The sequence below is a fragment of the Ciconia boyciana genome, chromosome 19 (assembly GCF_034638445.1).
Source record: "Ciconia boyciana chromosome 19, ASM3463844v1, whole genome shotgun sequence".
In the NCBI taxonomy this organism is placed as follows: domain Eukaryota; kingdom Metazoa; phylum Chordata; class Aves; order Ciconiiformes; family Ciconiidae; genus Ciconia; species Ciconia boyciana.
The window spans coordinates 4,964,905-4,981,156 of record NC_132952.1 but is presented as its reverse complement, the minus strand read 5'-3'; the positions used below and the strand labels follow the sequence as shown (position 1 = coordinate 4,981,156).

The 16,252-nt window shown below is 46.5% G+C and overlaps 1 protein-coding gene across 2 annotated transcripts; it reads right to left on the bottom strand.

Annotated features, from left to right (window-relative positions):
- Positions 1–462: 462 nt before the first annotated feature.
- ENO1 (enolase 1) lies at positions 463–15,901 on the bottom strand. 2 transcript variants are annotated; one of them, XM_072883543.1, is made up of 12 exons: positions 15,782–15,901; positions 10,514–10,607; positions 9,075–9,170; positions 6,727–6,785; positions 5,402–5,471; positions 5,066–5,199; positions 4,681–4,903; positions 2,906–3,103; positions 2,462–2,663; positions 1,956–2,064; positions 1,448–1,506; positions 463–939 (listed from the first exon to the last, which is right to left on the bottom strand). In XM_072883543.1, exons 2-12 carry the CDS (start codon positions 10,596–10,598, stop codon positions 870–872), a joined length of 1,305 nt encoding a protein of 434 aa, XP_072739644.1. In that variant the 5' UTR covers positions 10,599–10,607; positions 15,782–15,901; the 3' UTR covers positions 463–869. The 2 variants fall into 2 exon arrangements, with proteins under 2 accessions (XP_072739644.1, XP_072739643.1); XM_072883542.1 differs by lacking the exon at positions 6,727–6,785 and adding an exon at positions 6,378–6,436 and having other exon boundaries at positions 15,782–15,900.
- Positions 15,902–16,252: the final 351 nt, after the last annotated feature.

Here is a 16,252-nt window from a genome sequence, read left to right as displayed (position 1 = left end):
ATGGTTAATGCTGTGCCAACCTCTTGCTAAAAGCCAAGGCTATCACTGAATTTTTTCAGTAATGCAGTGACAAGACTGACAAGCAGACATCTGCAACGTCCATGATAAAGGTTAATCACAGCCCTTGTCAGGATACACCTCCTCTTTCATAAATGAAGGAAGACCTCTGGGCTTTTTCTCTTCCCCTGCAGGATCAACAATTGATCTAGGGGCTAGAAACATACTCTTAGTCCCCCTTCCCAATGACTAAACATATCCTTGAAGGCCACCTCTTGATAGCAGGCACATACATTCAGCTAATTTTTTGCCTGTTTGCCACAAAGCAACTTAAGCCCAGCCCATGGCCACAGTGACAGCAGTCCAACTCTTGCTCCCTGCAGAACGGCTTTGAAACAGGCTATGATTATACTGAGGTAGGTATCCCTGCTCCACAGTCTCCCCCAAAGTAACCGAAAGCCACACTTTGTTGGGTTGTTTGATGCTTTTATTTATCACATGTAAAAACACTACTATTTCTGTCTGCAGGTACCTCTTGCTGCACTGCAAGTCACACAGCTCCAAACGTTGAAGACCAGACAGGCAGAGAAAGGAATTAAAGTGTTTATGCCCAGAGTCACAAGGTCATGATCCCAGAGGGTGTTCAATGCACAGAAACCCCCCACAGGACTGTTCTACAAAAGCAGTACAGCATTACAAGTAACAGATCAGAGTTGGTGAAAACACTAGGTGAAGGGATCGTCTAGGGGAAAGAGGACCTGCAAACTGGTCTTTTTCCTTCAGCTGCCCATATCTTTCTAGTACAGGTAATTGTGATCTAAGTCGACATCTCGTGCTTTAAACCAGAAGAGGGGTTGACTGATCCACACAGCTTAGTTGACACGAGGGTTCCTGAAGTTCCTTCCAGCGAAACGGGCCTTGCTGCCAAGCTCTTCTTCAATTCTGATGGAAAGGGAAGAGAGTGCTGGGTGTCAGACAGTGTAGAACTCCTGTGTCAGCACAGCTGCTGGCCTTATGCTAAATCACCTCATCTACCTGGTACTGAGGATGCTACCAGAGTCACAAGCCAGTTCCCACCAAGCAACTTCAGTTATGTGCACGTTCAACAGGTCAGTACCACCCATCTTGCATAACTTCACCCAAACGTTTTACATGCTTGCCCAAGGGAACTGCATCATGCACACAGAAGGACAGTGTCTCTTATCTAGTATCACAGGATGCTTTTGTATGACCTTCCCCTCTAGCGTGTGTTACAGACATTACCCATCCAACTCATTGTTTAGGCTACAGCCAGCTCCACAAGCACAACACCAGCCCAAAAGCACCTCTGCCAGCGTCAGTTTGTGTCCTTAAGCTGCAGAAGACCAAGCTGTGCCCCAAATGCATTAGTGCAGCATCCGTTCTGTGTCAGGCTTAACCCTCAACCCTTTCCCCCTGCCAAGAGTCTCACCTCAGCAGCTGGTTGTACTTGGCTAGACGCTCAGATCGGCAAGGGGCGCCAGTTTTGATCTGAAAGAGAAATCAGAAAGTTAGTAGAGAACTATAGCAGAAATAAGGCCACAGATGCCAACACAAAACTATTCTATTCTGTTTAGAGTAATAAGCATAATCACAAGCTTTATTTCAGCATCAGGCTCTAAATAGCTGTCTACTCAAACAGGATAGGGCTTGGGAGCAATAAAGATTGTTCATTTCCTAACAGCTTCAGTATCAGGAAACCCCAATACACCCACCAGAGTTGACTAAGATTTTTTTAAATTGGTGGTTAAAGGTGAGTTTACACAAGATAACATGTTCCCTCGTCACACTCCCATTAGACAGATCAGCTTCCTATATACAGAAACAGCAAATCTGCATGCCTTAATTCAGAGCAGACCCCATCTGCTGTGCAGTCTGGCTTCATCACCGTATTATCTCATCAAGCAAAAAGGCAAACTACAGCAGCTACAGATACCAACCTGACCAGTGCAGAGACCAACCACCAGATCAGCAATGAAGGTATCTTCTGTTTCTCCAGAGCGATGACTCACCATCACACCCCAGCCATTGGACTGGGCAAGCTTGCAGCTAGAAGAGATAAACAGAGGAAGCCTCACACCATGCCTACTTGCGTAGCAGCCTTTCCTCTAGTGATGCTGCCAAGTGGCAGGCGCTCCTTGCTTTGGCAAGACAGAGCTGCCCTTTGGTACATGCTAGGGTTAGGACCATGTGACAACGCAATGATAAAGAGCTGCTTTTACACATGCTTAGACCTGGTGAAGTTGTTTGATAGCTGCCTACGTGACTGCAAGACCACAAAGGTACAGGTTTACTTGCCAATATCCTCCCTCTATCAGTTAAGAGTTGTTCTCCCTTCACAGATGCCCAATCAACCAATTTCTATCCCACTAGCTCTGGTCTATATGTTCATCTCCCTCAATGAGACAATCCCCCTCCCTGGCACGGCCAAGAGGGAAGAACTTACGCTTGCAGAGACTCTGTCACAGAGCCAATCTGGTTGACCTTAAGGAGGAGGCAGTTGCAGGATTTCTCCTCCACAGCCTTGGCAATACGCTTTGGATTGGTCACAGTCAGATCATCACCAACCACCTGGATGCCAACACTGCCAGTGAACTTCTTCCAGGCAGCCCAGTCATCCTGGTCAAAGGGGTCTTCAATGGACACCACTGCAGAGGGATACAAGGAGCTTTAAGACAATGCCACCCTGAAAGGTCTTGCTTGAAAGCAGTGGTACCAGAGTGCTGCAGCCAAATACTACCCACCTCAAAGAACATTCTCAAGACCCCTAAAAGGCTAGCTGTTTGTTCTGCTCTTGATCTCCCTTATAAAGGAGGCTGCATCCTACCTCTTCCCTTCAGCAACCACCCCCATTTGCCACTACTACTGTGCTTCTTGAAGAACCACTTACAGGGGTAGTTCTTGACAAAGCCCTTGTACAGGTCAGCCAGCTGATCGGCAGAAATATATCTGCTGGGATCATCAGGGGATTTGAAGTCCAGGTCATACTTTCCATCACGGTAGAACTCTGAGGCAGCCACATCCATGCCAATGACCACCTTTTCAGTGTAGCCAGCTTTGCTGATAGCAGTCTTCAGCAACTCCAGAGCTGAAACACAGTAAGGTATTTCTGAGTTCCTCCCAAACAACTCAAAGCTATTCATTTACCAACAGTACATTCACTTGGCAAAGAACCTCCATCACCCCCTACAGAAAGCACAAAGGCTGCATAGAAAAGGTTCTTAAACTCTCCCACTTCTGAACTGACTGGAACAAGATATTACTTTAATACTGCTTTTAGCTTGTAATACCCTTGAGACACCATTATGGGATTCATAATCTCTTCAGGCAGGACTACATGTCAGCCCAGAAAGCTTAATACTAGATGATACTACATCCTCTTTCAGCTTTTAGCATGTGGGCAGGAAGCAGTGACTCCACATTAATCTCTTTTAGCTCCAGATCAGGTTTTGACCCTCCAAACCCCGACAGGCAATGTGACACTCATCCTGCCTCTGCACAGGGCACCCTCTCTTTGCATCTACCTGTTCTCCACTTGCACATTTATATGCAGAGGAAGGAACAGAACTACTCAGTAGGAGTCTCTGGATACTACCCACTATGCTACCCTGTTTGGCAGAGTCCAAGCGAGGAAATTCAGTATGGTCACGACCAGCAAGACTCTCCCAGTCACCCCTGACTCAAAGCCAAGCAGCTGGGTGAGCCAGGCTATTTACAGCGGGAAGCTTAGATCAAGTGTTTTTGTCTGGGGTTTTTTGTGTGTGTGTTGTGGTTTGTTTTTTTTTTTTAAAGATGTTCATGTAGTACAAACTGCAAAAGCAGTTGCTGCCAGCAACAGAAACTCCTTCAACTGTAATAGTCATTCAAGGTCATCTTCACTGATGTCTACTAGGGTAGAGACCTAGCAAGAGCTGCATGCAACTGTGGGATTCAGAAACACCCTGATTTCTGGTGCTGGCTCAGTATCTTCCGTGTCAGAAGAGGCAATGCAGTTCAGAGGCCACCTTCAACAATAATACAACTAACAGCTTTAAAGTAACAAGTAACTTAAGAGTTCTAGTATTCTACTGGCTTATTAGCAGCTCCATTTCTGCAAGAGAGGCAGAAAAAAAAGCTCTTCTGGTACAGTTTTCACAGGAACAGGTATTTCACTTTCTGCAAGACAAACTGCCTCCCTCCCCCACAGGTTTCTGAACACAACTGTTTGGCTGTGGAAGCAGCAAATGCCTCAACTTCCCAGGCAAGCCTTCATGCACTCCCCCACACAGCTCAAACTGTTTTCCTCCTTTGTCAGCAGAAAAACAGCTCCACTAAACTTTCACTACTGACTTCCCGGAAACCTGCAATGCATGCAGACATTCCTACACCACTTTTCAACTAGAAGGTGGTAAGATTCCCTTAAGGTGCTACAGTAATGAGGCACTGCAGTCAAAGCCATCCTGTCAAGCTGCATAAACTGATGTCCAAGGGAATAGCTCTGTGGTCCTATACTGGACCACACCAGTACAGCACACCTTGGAAAGTCTGTCAGGATAGAAGCAGAGCAAAGAAACAGCAGCAAGCCCTACAACCTACTGATCCTCTTTCCATTCATACTGGACAGGTATGGCCTTCATTCTCTGGCTATCAGTTTTATGCCTCCTCCCATACTTAGCTCGTTCTTACCTTCTTTATTTTCCAATATGTTGGGGGCAAAGCCACCCTCATCACCCACGTTGGTTGCATCCTTGCCATACTTCTCCTTGATTACATTCTTTAGATTGTGATAGACCTCTGCACCAATGCGCATTGCCTCCTTGAAACTGTCAGCACCCACAGGGAGGATCATGAACTCCTGCATAGCCAGCTTATTGCCAGCATGGGAGCCACCATTGATCACGTTGAAAGCCTTGGAGTAACCAAAAAGAAACATTATCAATTTACCTTGAAACATTCTAACAGCATTTATGTTAAGAGTCTTCATTCTCTAGAAAACTTGATCCAAGACCACAAGACATCATGAAGCATCTGGTCAGATCAAGTCTTGAGCTAGCCCTATCAAGAGACTTACAGGAACTGGAAGAATGACTTCGGCATTTCCAGCAAGGTCAGCAATGTGACGGTACAAGGGGACACCCTTCTCAGCAGCACCAGCTTTGCATACAGCCAGAGATACACCCAAGATGGCATTGGCACCAAATTTGGCTGCAATAGGAAGAAATTGTTTACAGAAGTGTTATGTCTTCATAAAGAGACTCAGCAATACCAGCACTATGGTCTTGGTTATGGAAGTGCACAGCATATGCCACGGCCATGCACTGCCCATTGTTTCTGATAAGGTAAGCTTGAATTCTATAAAACCAGTCTTCACCTTTTCACACCCCACTGCAACACAAAGCCCACTTACATTTGTTCTCCGATCCATCCATTTCCAGCATCAGTTTGTCAATCTTTTCTTGCTCCACAACGTTGACATTCTGCAGAGAGAAGCAAGCAAAGCACTGCTTGACACCAAACATGGCTCTACATGGGCTCTACCCACTGCATTTTTATTTCCCTGACAGGCCTCAAAAACTGCTTAAGGGCAACTACCAACAGCTGAAGAGACTAGTTCTTGTCATTATCACACAGCAGCATCTTCTGGTCACTTCCAGCAGACCAAGGCTGACAGGTAAGCTGGACACATCAAAAGCTCGTTTTGTTCTTCACATTCAGAGCTGTAAGGCTGTCATGTCCCTTGACTTCCTGACATTTACACTACTACCTGTGAGATATCTCTTTCTCTATAGGAGAAAGCCCCAGTTTATGTCCCCTGCCCCTTTAGCACAAGCTCAGAGACAACCAGCTTGCTCACAACATACACCCATTTGTAACTTAACAGATAATGTTTGGAGCTGTCACTAAGAACGTGCAATCACTTTATGCATTACCACTTAGTTTTGCACCATTCTTTCTAGCTAGGGCTTAGTGCCCACCAAGGGCACAGGAATCTCACCCAAGCAGACTTTACTAAGATCCCTTCAGATTCCCTTCCAAACTAGCCAGCTCAGAAAAAACTCCAGTCCCTCCCCATCATTCAGCCACCCTTTTAAGCATAAAGCAGCTTGTGTTTTAACTGCACATCACTGAAGTTCCCAGGTACTTAAGTATTTCTGCACACTACAACACCAGGCTGCTAGGGATTGTTTTGATTGTGTGTTAGATATGCAGTTATTAAGCAAAGCAATTGCTGTAGGTCAGTTTGTTCACATGCGTTCCAATACACAGGCTAACACCCCTCCATGTAATACAGTTCCTGTAACCGTCTCTAGAGAGACAACCCATCAGGTAGGATGCACTGGACTGGCATTAACGGATGTTAGCAGAAGACAGATTGCTCCTACCTTGCTAATCAGTGCAGGCGCAATTGTTTTATTGACGTGCTCAACAGCTTTTGAGACACCTGGAAGGAACAAGCAAATCGGACACTGGTCAACCACACTGGCTATGCAGGCATTAGTAGGCGATCTCAGTAACAATAACATCTCAAGAATACCACCTCATGCTATTCAAACCCCAATCCAACCTGAGCTTACAGCCAAATCTGAACACTTACAGAGGTCATCTCAACTGAATGGAAGTTGCATGAAGTAAGCATCATCTAGGAATGCCTGCTGCAATGTTAGTTTGCAAGACCATGCACTGGAGAAATTCATCCAAGTGACAAGGTTGCACTGAAAGCACATCCATTACCTGTGTACACAATGCTGTCCCCAGGAACTCGTTAACATATTTAACGGCTCTGGATACACCTGACAGAAGCGAAATGGACAAGAGAATCAAGGAAGAGATGAAGACTCTCAGCCAAAACCAAAGCCAGTCATGCAAGAACAAGAAAAGGACACAAATAGGTAAACAGACCTACAAGTCAGCAAGTGTCTGATACTGAGCAGCAGACTAGAAACAAAAGGGTTCAAAGGGTAGAGAAAACTGTGCATCAGCCAGCAAGGCTGTCTTTGTCTTTCCACCCAGGTTTCCATACTATTGCAAACACCCTTGTGGACCCAAACATCAAGTGGCTGAATGACAGCATTTAGAAAAGGTTTTAGGACAGGCTACTCCTATCCATTCATAGAATGCATGAGTAAGGGGAAAGAAAAAGGTTTCCCCAGAAGTTAAGCGTGCAGCAGCTCAGACATTTCACTATCTGCTATCGTTTTGTAACATTGCTAAAGCATCACCTTAGCACACGTTTTACACGTGATACAAAGCTGAAGTACACTGTCTCTGTACCTGGATGCAGGCACAGAAATTGACTGTCTGCTCCTGGCTTCAGACAGGGAATAAAGCACGAACACAGCACCATCCTTTTAATCTATGTGGACCCACCATTGTGTAAACCAGCAGTTCCAGTATGACCTTGTTTCTTCCCCATAAGCAGAGACCATCATTAGCCAGCTACCAATATTAGCCTAAGGAATATTGTCATCCCTGTATACTGTTCAAAGATTTATGAAGACCTAAGCTTCAGAACTGGTGAATGCTAATTAAGTGCACCCTGAGCCACATTAATTGCCTTTTAAATGGCCAAAGTCTGCAGCTTTATATTACAAAAGACCTACCAGCTATCTGCAACTCATCCCATTTGATGATTTTTTTTTCATAACTCATGTTATTCCCCAGCTGACAAAAACCTTCAGCTGTGATAGCCTGTTGTGGAAGCTCAGACTACTGTCTAGTTAAGTGTCATGAAGAACTGCCTGTAGGATCAGATTTAACAGGTCTAAGCACACACACGTTTAGCACACTGAGGTAAGTACACATTTACTCTTCTCAAGAAAGTGCCCTAGGTAAACAGCATAAGCTCATTGGGATATTCAGTCATCTAGGAGTTTATTCTGTGTTAAAGTAATAACAACCATGAATCTTCTCAGACAAGGCTCTCCAAGTTCCATTCAGTAGTTATCCACCCTAACCACTCTTTCTTAATAGACACAAAGTATTTCAGCTTCCTTTCACCTGACTGGCAGAAAAGTTTGAAGACAAGTAATTCTCTCTCCCTGCCAAAAGATAAGTTGATTGCATATACTTTCAAGGCATCACCAATGCTTTAACAGCAGCAAGCTAAAGAGGAGTCCTGACTGTCCAAGCCCTCAGAGTAGTCACAAGAACTACTATTAGGATGTTTATTAGGTAACGACATCTTGCATGTGGCTATTCATTTTCCCTCATACATGTTCCCACGCCAGTCTGGTGACTGCTATGTTTAGTTTCCTTTCAGAACATACAATCAGTCCCCAGACAACTAAAACATTATACCACTAACACAGACTTAAGTATCCTGGCTACCTATAATGACAGGCAAAAAGCTGGAGAGGCTTTAGCTATTATGCAGTCCAAAACAAAAGTATCTTCCATCATTAGCGGAGTAAAGCTGCACATTAGCTGTGGTCAGCAGTCGGCATAAACCTCACATTCAGGATTTAACATGCTGGGATCTAAGGAGTCTGTAGTGCCAGAGCAGATATATTTAACAGTTCTTTCAAAATTTGGTCTACGAAGAGATCTTGTGACTAGCTGCAGTACCACCAAGCCTTTAGGAGCAGGTAGTTTAGATGCTTTTACGACACACTACTAAAGTGCTCTTTAGATGCTCTTATGACACACTACTTAAGTGCTCTGTACTCTGACATGCACCAACGTGCAGGGCAACAGGAGTGGTGTAACAAAGTATGTTTGGGCATACTGCACTGGAGACGTTATCACCCAGCTGACATGCCTGAGCTTCACATACCCACCTACGGGGGTACAGTGATCTCCACCACTATGTAGCTGCACTGCTGGAGGCAGAGTCACTCTCTACATTGTCCCCTGGGGAATCCAGCAGTCTGTGCTTGATGTCTGCCCCACAACCCACATGTTGTGCATGTTGCTATCATCTCACTGCTAACCTCCACAGCTTTTGCTTAATTGCCATGCCTGGTACAGAATATGGACAGCAGTAAAGGAGCCCATGTGTCTTCTGCTACAATCTGGCATAAACATATGCAGCAACACAGCCATTGTAATAGGCCAAGCTAGGTACCAAAATTCAGGTATACCTTTCCCCATGTAGCGTGTCTTGTCATTGTCACGAAGCTCCAGAGCTTCATAGACTCCAGTTGAGGCACCGCTGGGAACAGCAGCTCTGAACAGACCTGTTTACAACAGAAAAAAAGAACCATCTTAGCACATTCAAACCTGCAAAACATTCTCCACCCATACACCATCCCAGCCTACCACATACTTCCATCCCTGGAGACGGGAGAGGTAATCTCTAAACCACATCTCTGCTCACGTATACAGCAATCCTGAGATCTGTCCGCTCCTTCACAGCATCACCAAATCATCAGTGTCTCCCTCATACTGATCAACAGCAAGCTGACTCACTCATTCTCTTCCATTGTGCATTTCAAGTGTTTAAGTTAGGAAAGTCATCCATTCCCCTTCCAAAAAGGTAGCTTTATTCACTGAATCTACTTTTGAGCTCAGTCTGGCAGGCAAGCTGTTAAATTCTTCTGAGATAGAGCATACAAGGGACAATTAGGAGGCCTATTTTGTTAGTATGAGTTCTGAGCTCTTCTGACAACACAGCCATCCAGACAGCCCATTCTTCCAGCAAAGGATGCTGAACTTTGAGCAAATCGGTACACTGAAGTCTGTTCTGCCTGTGGTTCAAGACGCCAGCTTCAGTCTCCAGTCTTTCCCTTATCCCACTACAGCAAAGACCTTAGGAGGGGCAATCTCATTAAATGACCGCATTAATCTTGTGAGGCAGAAAGATCAGCTAGTTAGTGTATTACAGCTATTGTGTTTGCTCATTCCACCAAACCACACTGGTATGTGTTTGCACAATGCCTTTGTCAGATCCTATCAGATGTGGGATGAACAACTAACAGACCAAGGGAAAAGTCCTATAATAATTAAAAATATAGGATGTTCTATGTGAAAACCCAATTAGACAAGTTTAGTCATGCCTGAGTACTTATACAGAGAAGAAACCATTATCCAAGATTCAACTCAACAGCAAAGACTGTTTCATTACACAAAGCAACTGCTAGACAAATCAAGAATTAAACCTCAAGTGCAGTCATACAGAGTTTAGGGAACACTGAAAACTAAGACCATTAGCAACTGCTTAAGGACGGGAATGAAGGCCTCGTTAACTCTGAGTTTGCAAACGCTATCCCAGTTTACGCTCAGGGCAAGGGGAGGAAGGCAGGTTTGGATTAACACTTGCACAATTTTGACTGTAAGCAGCAGCATACTTCAAAAAACCCTTCACTGTCCAGGCCAATCTCTTGAGCTCAGCAAATTCATCCCAGTAGAATGAGGTAGAGGTTTTTCCTGCAAGTCCCATAACAAGCTCAGGAACATGTTATATGTATGGAGGAAGGAGGAAGCACAATTCCACTGCTAGAACAGGACAGTTTGTATACTTTTGTCTGCCTCTTCGGTTCTATCAGATACAAGGAATAAACATCTACAGCTAAGGACTCACCTTTGTTGGTAAAGAGGTCTACCTCAACAGTGGGATTCCCACGAGAGTCAAAGATTTCACGGGCATGGATCTTGAGAATGGACATCTTTAACACCTGAAAAGAAGAGTTTAGCATTAATCATAGAATTGTTTGGGTTGAAAGGGACCTTCAAAGATCACCTAGTTCAACACCCCTGCCACAGAGCGGGGACATCTTTCACTACATCAGGTTGCTCAAAAACCAGCTGTTTTTGTTGTTGGCAAAAATGCCCTTGCCCCACTTGGTCAGGTGAATCCTATCAGCTCCCAAAAGACCCAGCTTCTCAAAGGTTGATCCATGATCACAAAAGCCAAAATCCTGAGTATGGCACCAGCTAGGCAGCCAGGCAATCACCTGTTTAATTCATCTCCTCCTTCCTGAACCCCTTCCTCTGCCAGGGTGGATAGAGGAGAACACCACCTGGGCTCCTGATCCTTTTAACATTGCTCCAAGGGACAATAGAGTCTTTTGATGTTTCCAAGTTATCTTGTTGCAGTATCATGAGAACCTACACAGAACAGTAGGAGCAGATGATAATTTGTAGGGCTCACCAGGCTTGGCAGCCTCTCAGTGATGTCACGAATGCAAGCTTTAGTAGGGCAGCAAACTTCTCTAGAGAAATTGTCTGAATGGAAAATGGGTGCTTCAGTGCCTCTCAGTAAGGAATCTCTAATTACCAATACCTTACATGCTTTTCTGGTGGCACCGGTTCTAATGCGGGTGGGTGGCTGGATCAACTTTGCATGGTTTGCTTTTCCTGGATCCTGTCTATTACTCAAATGCTCTTTATTCCTCAACCCCAGAGCATCATATCTGTTATGCAGGAGCATTTCAGAGGACTGGGGAAGGTTCTTCCACCCCAAGTGGAGACATGGGTCCAGTCTTCTTCATCTCATGCATTACTTGCATCAGCTAGCTCGAGGCTGAATTCAGGTTTACCTTCCCCTTGCACAGCATTAAGGCAGGGCTCAGCCTGGGACAGCACGCAATACCACATCTTTCTCCTGCTCACATCCCTGGATACTGCATTGCCTATTGAGCTCCTCTGTAACATAGCTACTTGTTTGAGGAGTTTTTCCCATGGTTGCACTTGCAGCTATGACATCCACTGCTGCCTTCATGTGCCAGGGGGACTTCCAGATACTGAAGTTCCATGCAACCTAAGGTCTGAACAGCTATACCAGTCCTTGGGAGGACTGTTTGGGTAGAAACATCAGCACAGGTAAGCTGTAGTGCTTCTGTCTGGCTTTCAGCCACAGCTTTGCAGTTGTGGCAAGCAGACACCATTTCCTTTCAGCAGGTCACAGTCTCCTTACAGTTCTTGGAGGGGGGGGGAGGGGGCAGAGACCAGTAATAAAGTGGTAACTCTTTTGAAAGATGTCATCCTTCTAATTGCCTGGAGACCTCAAGCTTCTGGGTAGGCTTGCACAGCCACCAGTTGAGGTAGGGTGACCATCAGGTTGCAGCGTAAGCCTGCAGGTGAGCAGAGCAGGCAGCAGCCTAAACACTGGCACACCCTTCCCACTAGAGCTGCTGCCACACAACCTGCTGATGCTGCTCCCAACAGACACCACTCCCTGTTTCCAGGCCCTGATTGCTGGTGCTCCCTAGAGACCGGTTTTATGTTGCTTCCAGCAGCTTGAACTGGCCACAGGCACAGCTGGCACCACCCAACTCTCACTCACCTCTCATGAGGCCTGCCACCTGGTCCTACACAGCACAAGGGTGCCAGGGGCACAGAGACCCCCTCAGACACCCTCCCCAGGGAATTCACAAGCCTTGTACTCCTCAGCACACAGCAACTGCTGCTGCTAGCATCAGCTTGATATTTATATCCTGTAGTCACGAGAACAGTTCAAAAACATCACTTCACACTATTTCAACTGGGAAAACTTCTTATACTTGGTGAGAGTCCTATGCTGAGAGGACAGAAATGTCAACCTAACTGGGAAGAACAGTCTAAAACCAGAAGCTTTGTTTCCAGAGAGATCTCAGGGAATGTCACCTCACCGCATAAGAGCGGCCAAGCAATCCTAATACAGGAAATCTCTGCTACTAGTTAGAATTCTTTTTGATAAAAGACTAAAGTGCAACAGTTCTTGGTATGCACAGCAGCTGTTCAGAGCCAAATGTAAGCTAGCTTGAAATAGAAACAGTCACAGCTCTAATTAAGAACTTGCATTAATAGTTACACCCTGTCTTGAGTATTTTCAGGAATAGCTTCTCCTCTTAAAAGGAAGAAAAATCACCACAATCTTTTGAATACTTCCTTTCCCCCCTTTCTCACATTATCTACGCACGCTTCCTTAAGAAAACTGCAGGAAGGAACGCTTTATGTAATCTCAGCTACATCTTAAAAATCAAGTCATACAAATGCCTGTAAGCCATCGACTGGCACCAAACCCAGTTCATCTGCAAAGAAAGCTCAGCCTCAGAAGTGGAACTATCTGGAAGCTGGCTTTTTGGCAAGCCAATGTGGGTGGTAACCCTGTTTACAGAAATGGTCATGAATCCCTCTGCAGTTACGGCAAAGTTAAGAGAACGGGACCTTAGAAATACTGCTGCTTGTATGGAATATGTGTGTGGGGGGGTTAACTTCATACACTCATTCTTCCTCCACAGGAAATTTTTCCCTCCCCATGTTAAAAACATGGGTAGCCATTTGGTTTGTCCCCCTGGCTTTAAAGTGTCCCTTCCAGTTGTCCTGCCTCTAAGCAGCATATTATATAAGGCAGCTCAAAATTTTTAGATATTGCCAATTTTACAGTAAGACCCACAGACTGACACAATGATATGACTACCCTAAGAAGCAAGACAACTTAGTTCAAGCTGGCCTTCATGCTGCCACCACTTAACTTTAATCAGTAAATACGTAAGCTAGAAGTAAATCCCTGCAACTCACCAGTTATCAGTCCCATCCATGCCAACACTTATCTCTCTGCACTTGCACTAAGCAATGGCTAATAGAAAGAATCCCCATTTATCTGAAAAGGCCTTTCAGAGCTTATTAGGCTGGCACCTGCCATGCCTTACTTTCATTTTCAGAACCATGGCTTTGCAACAAAACCCTAGGTGCCTCATTCTTTGAAAGCACAGCCAGCTCACAGGAAGTCTTAATGCAATGCAAGAACTGTTTGTTCACCTTCACGAGGAAGGTGGCACTTCAGGAATACACTCTGCAAGAGCTTCCATTGGGAACATCTGCCAGGTTTGACATTACTCAAGCGTCCTTGACAAATGACCTCTCCAGTAGTCCCTCCCTTTTCTTTAGGAGGCGGCATTTCACACCACTGCGCCATTCCAGAAATTCCTCACACTTTTTTTTTTTTGGCTCATTTTGCAAACCCCCTCACTTCTGTGTTCAAGAAACAGTTTTCCCACTGAGCTATTCCTGGGTAAAAATCTGATGCTGTTTAGCTCATCACAAGCTGAGCATTACATGTTCTGCCTCAATTAATTCAGTCAACTCATCTAGAAAGTGAGTCAGCCCATGCACAGGTCTAGCTGTGGAAATGCTAACTGAATGCAAGAGCGCTCATCAGTAGCACTGCCTGCTCCAGACCTTTGTACTCAGCAATGGAACTAGCCAAACACACACAAATACCAGAGTGATATTTAATGCATGCATTGCCTTAAACCCTTTTTTGTACTATAATCTGCTGGCAAGGTCAGCATCTCCCTTTAGGAGAGGAATCACACACGCTGGCTTTCCTGACCTTCTCAGGAGCACACATTATTACCTACTTCAAGGCTAAGTTACAGCCCGATGCACCACTGCCAGCTCTGAGTACTGGCTTCACTACCAACTGAAGTCCAAGAAATCACCACTTATTCCCTATCTGATCCTGTGCTCTGCACAGGAAATGCAGTACTCCAACACCAATGCAGACTACTCCAACTTAAAATCATTTCCAGAGATTTTGTTTAAGGCCAACTTTATCACCACAAGCTGTACTTGTGAGTTATTTTGTAGCCACATTTCTTGTAAGTCAAGACAGGGTTAAGACTGAGCACTGCAAGCATCTGAATGGTCATCAAAAAACAACAGTAAAGCTTGGCCATAGAAAGAACTATCCTAGTTAGTGTCTTAGGACACAAGTGCCATACAGTTATCAGTGGAAGTCTTACATGACACTTAATGGTCCTGTAAGACTACAAGTCTCATACCATCACCACCCTGAAAAAAAAGCTTACTGCTCATTAGAACTTTGACCTCACCGTATTATATCCTAACATATCAATTCTACTGCTGAAGCACTCCTAAAAACTGGACAAATGTGGACCAACAAAGGCACCTTCCAATCCTATTCCCTCATGTTCCACATGGTATTAATTCACCTCTATGCCCTGCAACATGATGCAATGTGTTTTAAATAATGCCTGGCAGGGAATAAGTCACAGACATGTTGAACTACTTTCTCTCTCGTTGTTGAATAAGATGGAGGCCTGAAACTGCATTGCCTCAATCTGTGGGCTTGGATGACAAACTTCACTACTTCCTGCCCAGCTCAGAAAGTCATAGCCCTGCCCTGTGACTCAGCAGTCAAGTAACGGAACAGGAGAAAGACCAAGATCCTCTACTGCAACCCTGCACGAGGCAAGCTGGTTAAGAAGCTATTTCTCTTCCACACCTTAACATCCAGAAATGCACATCAGGTTGTCAGGCGCTACTCCCCACAACTGCTGCCTTGAGATAAGGAGTACTTAATTAACCCCACTGGGAGACCTAAGGCACACAGATTTGAGTTCTGCCATCAAACATTAAATATTTGAGATGCGAAGCTGAAGGACGTCCACTGCCACTAAAGAGGAGATGGTCCAAATCATGACACGCAATCCGAGAGCAACTGTTAATGATTAAGAGAGAGAGGTTAAACCCTGCCTTTGAAAGAAGCCTTGACCCACCATATTCCCCAGAAGATTTTACCCCACCCCACCCCACCCCCCGCGCACGCTGACGGGGCTAAGGCCGGCGCAGGCCTCCCCCGCCCCCGCGATGCGGCTGGCGCGCTGTATGGCGGGAAGCACGCCCGCGGAGGCCAGCACCCCCTCGGAGACCGCCTCGGCCCGGCCTCGTCCGCAGGCAGGGCCGGCGCGGCCCCATCCCACAGGAGCGGCGGGGGCTCGGGAGCTGCTGCCCGAGGAGGCCAGGGGAGGGAGACGGGAAACCGCGGCCCCACCGGGACCTCTCGCCCCGCGGACAACTGCGAAGGGGCTTATGCAGCAGGCCCTACCGCCGCCAGACTCACCTTCGGCCCAGCTGCTCCGCTCCGCACCGCTCGCCGCCTCGCCTCTGACTGGGAACGAGCGGCTGCGCGGACGCCCGGCTATAGCCCAGCCCAGGCAGATGAGCCGCCCTCCTCCCGCCCCCCATTGGTCGGCTCAGCCCCTCTCCGGTCTCCCATTGGCCGGCCCGGCCCCTCGCCGCCCTCCCATTGGCTACCGCCTCCTGGCGCCAGAGGCGGGCTCGGGTGCGTGCGCTACGTGCCGCGGCGGCCCGCTGGGCTCCGCCGTTCGCCTCGTGGAAAATCCCAGTGCGGGCGGGGCGGAGCCGCCCGGCCCTGCTCCCGCGGCGGCCCGGCGGTGCGGAGGGGAGCCCGAGTGCGTGGGGAGAGCCGGGCCCACGCTAAGGAGATGTGTGGCAAGGCCGCGAAGATCTGCGCAGAAAGCCGATGACATCCGTAGGGCTTTTCTACAAAGCAAACGATTCCTTTGCGTAC

Coding starts and splice junctions, on each gene's coding strand:
- ENO1 (XM_072883543.1), bottom strand. CDS start 10,598: ATGTCCATTCTCAAGATCCATGCCCGTGAAATCTTTGACTCTCGTGGG. Junction 1,507..1,955: donor TTGGTCTCTGCACTGGTCAG/GTTGGTATCTGT, acceptor TTTCTCTTTCAG/ATCAAAACTGGCGCCCCTTG. Junction 940..1,447: donor AAGTACAACCAGCTGCTGAG/GTGAGACTCTTG, acceptor CCTTTCCATCAG/AATTGAAGAAGAGCTTGGCA.